Raw genomic sequence first — 13,192 nt, forward strand, 5'->3', positions numbered from 1 at the left:
CAGGGAGGTGAAGTGACATGCTCAAGGTCACCCAGCTAATAAGTGACAAAGCTGGGATTAGAAGTCAGGCAGTCTGGCTCCAGAGTATCCTGCCTCCGGATTCATCCATCAGTCTAGTCCAGTAAATAGTCAGTGAAGAACTCCGGGTGCCAGGCCCTGGCTGGGAGGCCCGCCCCGCTCTCAGGACTGGCGGGTGCAGGGACAGAGTCTCAGTGGGCCTACAAGAGAGTCAAAAAGGACTCTGCAGGAGCTGGCGTGCACAGCATTCCTAATTTAAAAATGATTCTGCTCGGTAGAAAAAGCCATCCACAAAAGGAAAAGGCAGCCTGCTGAATGGGAGAAAATGTTTGCAAACCACGTATGTGATAAGGGGTCAATATCCAAAGTATACAGGGAATTCACAACTCAAAAGCGATAAAACCAACAACCCAGTTTAAAAATAGGCAGAGGAACTGGATAGACATATTCCCAAAGAAGACACACAGACACCAGCAGGTACATGAAAAGACACTGGACGTCACTCACCCTCAGGGAAATGCAAATCAAAGCCCCCAGGAGATCGCACCTCCCACCTGTGAGGATGGCTGTTATCCAAAAGGCAAGATAAGTGTGGGCAAGGATGTGGTGAAAAGGGAGGCTTTGTCTACTGTTGGTGGGAATGTAAACTGGCGCAGCCACTATGGAAAGCAGTATGGGATTTCCTCAAGAAATTAAATAGAACTGCCATATGATCCAGCAATTCCACTTCTGGGTAAATGTCCAAAGGAAATGCAACTATTAGCTCGAAGAGGTGGCAGCCTCCCCATGTTCACTGCAGCGTTATTCACAGTAGCCAAGACATGGAAGCAACCTAAGTGTCTGTCAGTGGAGGGATGGATCAAGAAGACGTGGTGTATATATAGAGACACAATGGAATATTATTCAGCCTTTAAAAAAAAAAGGAAGTGCTGTCATTTGCGACAACATGGATGAACCTGAGGGCAGTATGAAATAAACCAGCCAGAGAAAGACAGATGCTACCAGATCTCACTTCTATGTGGAATCGAAAAAAGGTGAACTCGTAGAAACATAGACTAGAAAAGTGAGAGGTGTCCAGGGGCTGGGAGGTGGCGGCATAGAGAGAGGTTGGGGAAAGGGTACAAACTTTAAGTTATAAGATGAATTTTTTTAGAACAGGTCAAGATCGCTCCCACCTGTTCAGGGCTTTACAGATCACAAGATTTGATGTCACGTACACAACATTTTATAGCCCAATATCTCTGTTTCACAAAGTTGAAAGTAACAAGCAACCTGTAACTTTGAAAGTGCATCAGTTTTCTTTTTTGAATAAATAATACATTCACAAGATTAAAAAGTAATATATAACAAGGTACAAAGTGAGAAATCTCACTGCCGCCTCTTTCTCAAGCTGCCCTTCCCCCACTCCCACCACTGTGAGTAAGCATTAGTTTCTTTTGAACCTTTCCAGATACTGTTATTTTCCTCCTTTTGTACATAATAGGTAAGGAACTACATACACTAGTCTGTATCACTTGACAATATATTCTGGAGATACAGGGAGTGTCCTCCTTATTTTTTTTTACAGGTACCCAATATTCTACTTTGTATATGTATTATAGTTTATTTGATTATTCCCTGTTGATGGACACTTTTCCTGTTACAATGCATGCTGTAGTCAGGGCTGCCATGGATAGTTGTGCAAGTTGTGCACTGTGCAGAAGTGCAGTTTATAGCACAGATATTATAAATTGGTACTGCAGATTTCCAGCAGATGGAAGTAAGCGTGCTGAGGAAGGCTCCACATGGCCCGCAAACAGTGCCGGCTGCAATGATTACCCTTGTACATACGCCATTCTGTATGCGCAGTTATATCTAAGGATAAGCTTGCAAAAGTGGGATTGCTGGGTTACAGGGTAAATGCATTTGTCATTTGGACAGATTTTGCCCTCCATTTTTCCCCCTCGTTAGCAACATGTGAGAGTACTTGTTTCCCCACAGTCTCGCTGCTAGACCACATTGTCAAATATTTGGATTTTTGCCAATCTGATAGGTGAAAAATGGTATTACAGTGCAGGTTTAATTCACATTTCTCCTGTCATGAGTGCAGTTAAGCATCTTTTCATGGTATTGTTTTTGTACTACTTGTTCAGTGAACTGACCATGCCCTTGGCTTATTTTTCTATTGGGATGTTGGTATTTTTCTTCTTGACTTCTAGGAGTTCTTTATATATTAGGCTGATTATAGCTTTGTTAGCAATAGGAGTTACATCCATTTTTCCTGGTTTATCATTTGTCTTTTGACTTTGCTTATGGTGGGTTTCTTTTGCCATGCAGAATACTTGATTTTTATGTATTTTATGAAAATCACTTAATTTTATTAATTTTTAACAAAATAGGAAATACAGGAATACATTCCTCTTGTAAGGAAATTCAGATCGATCCAGTGTTGGTTGAAGTCAGCTTTGACCCCACCCCAATCCTATTCTCATCCCACCTCTGCAAATGCTGCCAGTGTCATCCACGTGGTCTGTGTCCCTCCAGACATTCCTTTCTGCATTTCCGTTCATATGTAAATCTGCATTAAAAATATATAGCATTGTTTCATGGCTTCCCAAGTTCTTCGTGGTTGACAGAATTCTTGACAGTCTGCAAAGCACATCTCCATCCATAAGCACTTTGCAGATTCCAGAACCTCTGCTACACTTTGGAAAAGCCCTTCCTGAGAGTTGAAAACACATCGCAGGCTCCTACTTTAGTCTTGGTCTGGACCATTTTGAGATTTTCCTTATTTTTTTTTTATCGGCAAATATTTTATCTGCAAATATCTTTGTATGTCTCTTTAAATTAAAAGACTTCTTTTTAAAAACATCTTTATTGTGATAGAACTCACACACCATAAAATTCGCCCATCGAAAATGTGCCGTTCAATAGTTTTTTTAGCATATTCACAGAATTGTGTAACCATCGCTACAATCTAATTTTAGAACATTTTAACCACCCCAGAAAGGAAACCCTGGACCCTGTAACACTTACTTCCCATTTCCCCCACCCAGGCCCCTAGCAGCCACTCATCTACTTTCTGTCTCTATAAATTTGTCTCTTCTGGACACTTGATATAAATGGAATTGTACAGTATATGGTCTTAAAAGGCTACCCTTTTATGTAACAAGCCACAGTGTCATTCTCATGCCCAACCAAAAGCAAAACCATAAAAACAAAAAGAAAAATATCCACCATTCCTTAAATCAGCAAATGTCTGATCAGTGTTCAAATTTCCACATCTCATAAATATCACGTATTGTTTTTCGCAATTTCTTGGAACTGGGATCCAAACAAGGCCCACCCATGGCAATCAGTTGATCTCTCTTCAAACCTCCTTTTATCTACTGCTTCCCCTCTGTCACTTTTCCTTTTCCTCGCAGTTTATCTGCCACAGACGCAGGTCGTCAGTCCATAAAGCAGCTCTGCCTGGTAAAAATACAATGTATGACTTAAAAATTTCTAGTACCCACTCTTTAAAAAAAGAAAAAGGAACATGAAATTATTCTCAACGATATGTTGTCTTCAACCTTTGTTAGTACCATCAAGTCAATCTGACTCTTAGCGACCCTGCGGACAGCAGAGCGGAACCCTGCCGGGTCTTTCTGCGCCATCCTCTCACCTTCTGGCGCTCCATCAGACAATGCTCCGCTGCTGCTTGTGGGGGTTTCATGGCCAGTTTTTCAGAAGTGCATGGCCAGGTCCTTCTTCCTAGTTTGTCTTAGTCTGGAAGCTCTGCTGGGACCTGTCCAGCATGGGTGACCTTGCTGGTATTTGAAATACCAGTGGCATAGCTTTCAGCATCACAGCAACACGCAGCCGCCATGGTGTGACAACCGACAGACAGACAGACGGGCAGCGTGGTTCCCTGACCAGGAAATAAACCCAGGCCGCAGCGGTGAGAGCGCCGAATCTTAACCACCAGATCACCAGGGCTGGCTTTTAATTAACCTAGTATATCCAAAATATGATTTCAACATGTAATCAATATAAAAAATTATTCAATACTTTACATTCTTTTTTTCAAAAGACAGGATGGATTTACACTATCAGCACATTACCATTTGCGGCAGCCACGATTCGAGAGCTCGGCAGCCACGTGGGGCTCGTGGCTCTCACTGGTGGTGCCATCCTCATGGTAGAGTTTCCAGAGTCTGGGTCTGGCGGGTGCATCCTTGTGGTGTCACTTATTGTGTTCCACTGTCCCCTGTGTTTCCTGTAAACTGGGACTGAACTCAAGAAGCTCAATGTCATTCAGATTTGGGGTGTTTGTTTTTGGTTTTCCCAGCGCCTTCCTTTGTGGTACTGTGTACATCATCCATGAGGAGGCACAGCCTGTCCTGACATCTCTCCTTTTGTGACATCAGCAGCCGCTGCTGTTCAATGCCCACATTAGCTCATTAGAGACTGCAAAATGGCAATATCCTCATTTCTATATGTTTGACCACTTACCAGACCTCATTTGATTTCCCAAACATGAAACATCATATGATTTCCCAAACTCTTTACAAATCTTGTATTTTACACCACACTTTTCAGTTTCTTGATGGTTTAAAAGACAAGTTCAGGATTTTTTTTTTTAAAGGACTTTTTAATTTTCAAAAATTGGAACTGTTAAAAACTCTTCTCAGTTTTCAAGGTGCTGAGTACATTTGACAAATATGTATTGAGCAGCTACTGTATGCAGCAGCAGGCAATGCAGAGCCCACCCTCAGAGCTGATAGCCAGCCCAGTGGGGATGGGCGGGGGAAAATAAGTAAATAACCAAAGTAATGCCATGTTATAATCTGTGGTCTGAAAGAAATGAGCAGGGTGGCGTGCAAGAGAGCAGGGGTGGAGTGAGCCCCGTACACTGGGTGGTCGGGAAAGACCTTTCTAGAAGAGGACGCTGAAGCTGAGAGCTGAGAGGTACCATGTGAAGTTGGGGAGGTTGTGGCATCCCGGGCCCCGGGGATGGCAAGTGTAAATGCTGAAAGCTGGGAATGAGAGGGATACAAAGAAGGCCAGTGTGGCTGGAGAGGGCTGCTGTGGAGGAGAGAGGAAGAAACAAAGTCTGAGAGATGAGAGAGGGCGGGCCTGGCTGGCTGCAAGGAGGACTTTGACATTTAACCTGAATGAGATGGAGCCAAGGCAGGACTCTGAGCAGGGGAAGGATGTGGTCTGGCTCACATGTTTACAGGGTCCCTCCAGCTGCATGTGGGGACAGACAGGGAGCAAGAGGACCAGGGAGGAGGTTGCTGTGATGGCCCAATAGGAGACGATGGGGGACAAAACCAGGATGGGGGCCAGATTGTGGGTCTAGATCTGTTGAAAGCAGAGCTGACAGGTTTGCTGATGGATCAGGGGTGGGTGGAGATAAAAGAGAAGAGCCAAGGATGACTCAAAGATTTTAGCTTAAGCACCTGGGGTGGGTGGGTGGTGATGCTATTCCTGAGATGGCTAAGACTGTGGGAGGAGAGGTTCTGAAATCAAGAGTTCAGTTTTGGCCATTTCCAGTTTGGGGGAGAGATCCACAAAGAAATGTCAGGTAGGGCTGCGGCTGTAAGTGGGTTCTGGAGAGCAGTCAGGGCTGGGATGTAATCTTGGTGGTCGTTGGTGTGGGATGGCATTCAGAGCCTCGGGCCTCAATGGTATCTCCATGGAGAGTGCTTATCTCAAGAGAGGGGTGCAAATTCCAAGCCTGAAACCACCCAACCCCTGCAGCCCTTAGAGATCTGGAAGATAAACTGACAGCAGGCAGAGAAGAAAGTGTTTCAAAAGAAGGGGGTGGGCTAATGGATGATGACAAAGAGAGAGCAGCAAATCCCAAGAGCAGAGTCCAGGACCGAATGGAGAGGATGGAGTCCCGGGACATTAGTGGGGGGATGGTGGCTTTCAGGAGGGGCAGTGTCACACTGCATCATAAGGGGAGAAGGCAAGTTGGCGGAGTGAGGGGAGAAGGTGAGGAGTTCCTGTGTGATTCTGTCTCCACGCTCTGTGGTTTCAAGACTTGCCCTTCATGACTTGCAAAGCACGTTACTCATTTAGAAAGCATTTTGCAAAGTTCTTGGCTACAAAGCACTTTTCAGAGCCAGAAAATTTCGCTTCTGTTCATACCCCAGAGCAGCATTTCTCAAACTGCAGGTTGCAACACATCTGTAGGTCACAAAATTAATCTAGTGAAGTCATGACCAGCATCTTTGAAAACAAAATAGACTAGAACATTGCAGAGCGTGTTGCACAGCAAAAGTCAGAATTGTGTCGTGAAAACTTTTTTTTTGGGTCACATTGTAAAATGCATTCTTACTATGGTCAAAACATTTCAAAACTGCCCTAGGGGACCTCTTGCAAAAAGTGCCTAGGATATCAGCACAAGAATGTTCTATGAAAGTGTTGTCTGTAAAGTAAAAAAACTGGAAACAACCTAAATGTCCATCATCAGAGGAATTGATAGAGTCTTCTATTTATAAAACAGGAATACTACACAGCAGTGAAAATGAATTCATTTGATCTCTATAGCAACACGGCTGGATCTTGAAAACATACAGTTGAATGAAAAAAAAGCAGGTTTCGAATGACATGATTTTAATAGCAATTCTTTAAATCAAAAATTGCACAGGACACTATCTGTTTTTTTGTGAGAAATGGTGAGATAGAGGTAAGAGAAATATTGACACATTTGGAAGGCTATGCCAACTGCAGGATAGTGGTTACCGTGGGGTGGGTGGGGGGAATGAAGCAAGAGAAGGATGCACAGAGGGCTCCACTCGCACCTGTAATGTTTTAGTTCTTAAAAAAAAAGTATTTGAAAAAAATATGTCAAGCCAGCCCTGATGGGCTAGTGGTTAAAGTTCGGCTGTCTCATTGCTTTGGCAGCCCAAGGTTCAGTTCTGAGTCACAGAACCACACCACCTGTCTGTCAGTTGCCATGCTGTGGTGGTGGCTCACATGGAAGAACTAGAAGGATTTACAACTAGGATATACAACTGTGCACTGGGCTTTGGGAGGAAAAAAAAAAAAAGATTGGCAACAGATATTAGCTTAGGGTGAACCCTTGCATACAAAATATATATACATATATATCACTATGAGCATTTAATTCTGGGGTGATGGGCACATGCCAGTTTGTTTCAGTTTGAAATTTAGAGGCCTCCACTGTGTCAGGTGTCAATCATTTAGTTGCTGGAAACAGTAGGGGGGCAAAGGGGCTTGGGGGACGGGCAGAGGTGGTGGCATGTAGCCGTTGGGGCCCAGCCTTGAGGGGCCTGACTAATTGTCTCAGTTAGTTACCTAACTGGGAGACGGAAGGAGCTGCACTGGGGCAGGGCTGCAGGACAGACCTCTGAGTGGGAGACACTGCCGGCAGAAGGAGGAGGCCTGGGAGAGAAGTGCCATCGCCCCATTCTCCTCCCGCTGCCTGACCCCCAACTGAACGGACCCCACCTGAAGCCAGAGGGCCAAGAGAGCCTCTGATGCAGACAACAGGTGCCACGGACGGGGGGAGGAAGGGTGGAGAGCAGGCCTGCAGGGGCACACCTGGATGACACATAGAGAGCTGGGACAACATCTCTTTACCAGTTGCTACACAGGTGCTGACTCTCATCAATTCACATCTTACCATCTCTGAAAATGGAAAGTCTCTTACAGTGGGTGGCAGCTCAGCTTTATTGAAATGCAGCATTTCAGTATTTTCATGGCTGGTACAGCCTTGCTGGTGCCAACCTGCTGGGTATCCCCTTGGGTGCTGGTTATACGATTCTGGACTTTTCTCCCTCTATGAAAAGTCCATAGTTATGTTAAGAACAGCATCCAGGCTCCCCGGGCGGCCCTCTGACCTCCCCCGCCCATCCCTTCCCACTCCCCAGGCCATGGACAGCCAGAAGCAGTTCACTGCTCCGGAAATCCAGTTCCTGCTTTCGTGCTCCGAGGCGGATGAGAACGAGATGATCGATTTCGAGGAGTTCGCCAACCGCTTCCAGGAGCCGGCCCGCGACATCGGCTTCAATGTGGCGGTGCTGCTGACCAACCTGTCGGAGCACGTGCCGCACGACCCGCGCCTGCGCAACTTCCTCGAGCTGGCCGAGAGCATCCTGGAGTACTTCCGGCCCTACCTGGGCCGCATCGAGATCATGGGCGCCTCGCGCCGCATCGAACGCATCTACTTCGAGATCTCGGAGACCAACCGCGCCCAGTGGGAGATGCCCCAGGTCGGCGGACCTGCGCTCGTGCATGCTCGCCTCCCAAGGCTTTGGGGCATGCTCCTCGCATGCTTGGACCCCTCAAGGGGCTGTGCATGCTTTGCACATCTGCTCTGCAGACCCTGGTGGGCCCTTGCTCTGCTTCTGCAATGCACACCCTTTTACACACTTTTTATGGGCCCTGCTGTGCCCCTGCACATCCCTGGTTCTCCCACGCCTGCCTCCTGCAGACTTGGTCAACGCATGAATGTACATGCAGCAGCGCTGGTATGCCTGCACTGTGGCTGCTGGTACACCATGCCTACCTCTTGCACACTCACCCTGGGAGCTCTGGCATGCCCTAGTCCTGATGTAACCACACCCACACCCTGGAGTACATGGTTGTACACCTCTTGCTCACCTTCCCAGCAGCTTGTGGTGTGCCCTCTCTTGACCCTGGCCTACCCACGCCTACTCTTTTGCACACTCACTTTGGGGGGCTCTGGGAATGCCCTGGTACGCTGGCCCATACCTCACCAGTCACTGCATATGCCCCCAGATGCCCTCTGAGGTTCTAGCACACAGCGCCCATCCCACTTACTCTGGGCCCACATGTGGGTGCACAGCTCTTGCACACTCACTCTGAGGATGCGGCCTTGGCACATTATATTCTTGTCTACTTCTCACTCATTCACCTCCTCATGGAAGCCCTGGCACACCCACTCACACTTGGACCACCCTCTCCAGCTCACCCACAAGAGCCCCCGTGTGCCCCTGGTGGCCAGGTCTTCTCCCTAGCCTAAAGTGCCCTGTCTCGGCTCCCCAGACACCCAGCCCACAAATGTTGAATGCCCCTTATGTATTCACTTGCCCCAAGAGTACACTCGTGTGGCCCTGGCACGTCCCCAGCCCACCTCACATACTTAGCTTGCATGTGGTTCCCATGCCCCGCTCTCCTGCTCCCACATGGCCCCCCACACACACGCTCACCCCCAGCCCTGCCCCTGCTGCCTGGCAGCCCTCCTGCTCACACTCATGCTGCACGCCCAGCCAGCCTCCCCTTCATATGCCCCTTGTACTCACACTTCCCTTTCATTCCTCAGATGCCCCAGGCACCTGCACACTCCTCCCACGTGCTCTTGCACGCTCCTTCCCATCTCACACTTGTACCCCATGAGGCTTGCACTCCCATCATCTCTTCAACAACTGGGCCCCTCCTGTTGCCTCCTCACTGACGCCTGGCTCAGGCACACCCGGGCTCACATTCCACACTGAGCCCTGTCCTCATGTGCCAGGCCCTCCTGCACTGACTCCTGGGTTCACTTGCACACTCATGCCTGCCTCACATGCACTGACTCTATGAATAATAGACCCCTACACACTAACACTCCCCCAAGAATTTTGGCCCCAGGCCCTTGCCTGCCTGCCCTGTGGGCCCACGTCTGCTGTGCACACTGAGCCCCATGTGGTTGCACACTGCCCACATCCTCCCATGCGCCACGTCCTCCTCGTGCCTGGTTCCTCCTGTAGCCCCTGGTGCCCTCTCACAAGGCTCCTGCACATCAGCCCCCTCACATACTCCACAGAACCCTCAAGACTTTGCACACTCCCCTGTGTCTCTTGGGGCACTGCTGTGTACTCAGCCCCCCAATCTGGCATGAAAGCGGTCACACCATCCTTGCCCCCAGGATGTCTGCTGCATCCTGCAGGAAGCCCCAGTTCACCACTGGCCCTTCACACTCTTGTAGGTGCTGTAGGAGCTCCACCCCCCTCCCCACCTGTCACGTGCTCCCCAGGTGCACACTCTTCCCCTTAGTGTATTCCTCCAGACACCCACTTCTGCCTTCTCACCCCTTCCCATTCCCACTTTCCTGGTCAGGATTCCGTTTAAGCCACGTGGACCTCGAGCACTCATGCAGCTGTATAATAATAGCGAACACTGGACAGTATTTATTAGGCCCCAGGTGCTGTTCAAATCCCCCAGCATCTATTAACTCATTTAATCCTCACACCAACCCTATAATGTCGGTCCTAGCATTACCCCCTAATTTACAGAAGGGGAAACTCAGGCCCAGAGGGTTAGGTGTAAATCACGCAGCTGCTCAGTAGCAGAATCAGGATCCGAGCCCAGGCAGGCTGGCTGGCAGGAGGACCTTTGCCCTCAGCCACGACGCTCCATCTCTCAAAGGAGCTAGAAACATCGATTCTGCAGCCAGCTTGTTGGGAGTTCGAATCCCACATCTACCACCTCTCAGCTGCGCCACCCTGGGCACGGGACCTTCCAGGCGTCCATTTCCTCATCCGTGAAATGGGCCTAAGAGCCCCTCCCTCTAGGATTGTTGGTGAGGAGTAAATGAGCCCATCTGTGTAAAATGCTCGCAACAGGGCCTGGCCCGAGGGACGCCCTCGCAAGAGCGCCTGCAGCCTGCGCTGTCTAGGTTTGCTATTAATAGGAAAATCCACCACCGTGCGTCCAGAACAGCGGCGGCCGCAGCGAGAACGTGCAGCCGCCCTGGCTGTTGTCGCCGGGCCCCATCGCGCCCCTCCGTCCCCACCGCAGGTCAAGGAGTCCAAGCGCCAGTTCATCTTCGACGTGGTGAACGAGGGCGGCGAGTCGGAGAAGATGGAGCTGTTCGTGAGCTTCTGCGAGGACACCATCTTCGAGATGCAGATCGCCGCGCGCATCTCGGAGCCCGAGGGCGAGCCGGAGGAGGACGAGGACGAGGGCGCGGCCGAGGCGGCCGTCGAGGGCGCGGAGGAGGGCGCGGCGGGGCCCGAGGGCGCGGCGGCCACGGCGGCGGCGGGGGTCTCGGCCAGCCTGGCGGCGGCGGCGACCCGGGCCCTGCGGGGCCTCAGCTACCGGAGCCTGCGGCGGCGCGTGCGGCGGCTGCGGCGGCTCACGGCGCGCGAGGCGGCCACCGCGGTGGCGGCGCTGCTCTGGGCGGCGATGGCGCGCGCGGGCGCGGCGGGCGCGGGAGCGGCTAAGGGAGCGCTGCGCCTGCTCTGGGGCTCGCTCTTCGGCGGCGGCCTGGTGGAGGGAGCCAAGAAGGTGACGGTGACCGAGCTCCTGGCCGGCATGCCCGACCCCACGAGCGACGAGGTGCACGGCGAACAGCCGGCCGGGCCCGGCGGCGACGCGGACGGCGAGGGCGCCGGCGAGGGCGCAGGAGACGCGGCGGAGGGCGCGGGCGACGAGGAGGTGGCGGTGCACGAGGCCGTCCCGGGAGGCGCCGACGGAGCCGTGGCCGTGGCCGAGGGGGGCCCCTTCCGGCCCGAAGGGGGGGGCGGCCTCGGGGACATGGGTGACACGACGCCGGCGGAGCCGCCCACGCCCGAGGGCTCCCCCATCCTCAAGAGGAAGCTGGGGGTGAGAACGCAGGGCTTCGGGGTTTTGGAGAGATTGGGGGTAGGAGGAGAGAAGACAAACTCTGAGAGACAGGTGGGTGGAGATGCGCAGAGAGGGGAGAGAGAAACGGCGGAGAGCGAGCCTGAGAGATGGGCGCACAGAGACACACACCCAAAGAGACGCACAGAGAGGCAGAGAAAGACAGAGAGACACCCAGAGAGAGAGAGAAATGGACTCAGTGATGAAGACCTAGAGAGAGGCTTGCGGTGACAAAGGTCGTGTTTCTGGGAGCGATAGAGAAAGAGAGATCTGGAGCCACCAAATTAGAGGGGAAAGGGGACCAGGAGCTAAAAAGAACCGAGATAGGGCCGGGGACGCTGGAAAAGGCCTGCAGAGAGACAGATGGTTGCCGGGAATGAAGTAGCCCACAGGACCCAGGCCCCTAAAGCATCCTCAGCCCCTCGCGGGATGCGGGCCACGGGAGTGCGGTTGTCAAGGTGATGGGAAACTGAGGGAGAAGCACCCCACTTGGAGTCAGCCTGAGCCTGCACAGTGGTTTGGGCTCAGTGCTCCACCTCTCTGAGCCTCAGTTTCCCCTCTGTAGAATGAGAATCGTAAGCCCTCCTCCTTCTGGTGGGGAGAGCGCAGAGCTTAGATTGCCCAGGGGAAATGACCAGAAAGGGACATGGAGAGGAGCAGGCGGGCAGCACTGAGGGGCGCTGGGCTGGGGCTCGTCCCGATGCTTGCTCTGCCGCCAGGTGGATGGAGAGGAAGAGCAGCTGCCTCCGGAACCAGAGCCAGAGCCCGAGCCCGAGAAAGCCGAGTGAGTGGCCCGGCCCCTATCACTGCCTCCCTCCTGGCCTGGGAGCCTCCTGAGGTCAGGGCCTGAGGCTGTCCTGGGGACTCTGTGTCCTCAGCATCGCCCAGCGCAGGGCCAGGCCCAGAGGAGGGCCTCTGTGACAGGGAGTAGAGAGATGAACGCTCCTGTCTTCCCCCAGGCCCTGGTATGGGCTGTTCCCTCCACCGGGATCACCGTCCCCCAAGCTTCATCTCAGTCTTCCTCCTCCAGCCCATTTGGGCTCACGTGTCCCCTTCTCCAGGAATCCTACCTTGACACCACCCCCCCCCCCAAGTTGAAGAGGTGTCTCCTCTTGTCTCCCACAACCCCCTGAGCTTCCCCCGTCCTAGCCCTGACCACTCTGGGCTGCCACTGCCTGCTCACGGGTGTGTACCCCATTGGCCTGGAGCCCCATGAGACAGGGCCTGAGGCTGTCTCATCGCTATGTCCCCAGCACCATCTAGCCCTGGGCCAGTCGTAGGGTGGCCCCCAGTGCTCGGCTTTGGATGAACGAACGAATGAACGCGTTGCCCAGGCACCTCCTCACTCTCTCTGTGTCCTGTCCTGCAGCGCTGAGAATGGGGAGAAAGAAGAAGTCCCTGAACCCCCACCAGAGCCCCCCAAGAAGGCAGAAGCCCCTCCCCCACCCCCTCCAAAGAAGGAGGAAGCCAGAGGCGGGGGCCTGGAATTCTGGGCAGAACTGGAGGTGCAGAGGGTGAAGTTCTTGGTGAGGACCGAGCAGGGGCGCGCTGCAGTTCCCCTCCCCCAAGGCCCCAATGTTCATCCCACCTCTCCTCCCCACCCTGCTCTTGA

At 51.9% G+C, this 13,192-nt stretch overlaps 1 protein-coding gene across 5 annotated transcripts in view; it reads left to right on the top strand.

Annotated features, from left to right (window-relative positions):
- RYR1 (ryanodine receptor 1) overlaps nt 1-13,192 on the top strand; it is a 106,663-nt gene that overhangs the window by 83,063 nt on the left and 10,408 nt on the right. For 4 of the 5 annotated variants that reach the window (XM_070498820.1, XM_070498818.1, XM_070498817.1 and 1 more), the window contains 4 exons: nt 7,884-8,225; nt 10,756-11,562; nt 12,300-12,364; nt 12,950-13,106. In XM_070498820.1, coding sequence (XP_070354921.1) covers nt 7,884-8,225; nt 10,756-11,562; nt 12,300-12,364; nt 12,950-13,106 — 1,371 coding nt within the window. Of the gene's footprint in view, nt 1-7,883; nt 8,226-10,755; nt 11,563-12,299; nt 12,365-12,949; nt 13,107-13,192 lie in introns of those variants that run through there. The other variant, XR_011498491.1, reaches the window with a different exon arrangement.

The sequence above is a fragment of the Equus asinus genome, chromosome 26, assembly GCF_041296235.1.
Source record: "Equus asinus isolate D_3611 breed Donkey chromosome 26, EquAss-T2T_v2, whole genome shotgun sequence".
Classification (NCBI taxonomy): domain Eukaryota; kingdom Metazoa; phylum Chordata; class Mammalia; order Perissodactyla; family Equidae; genus Equus; species Equus asinus.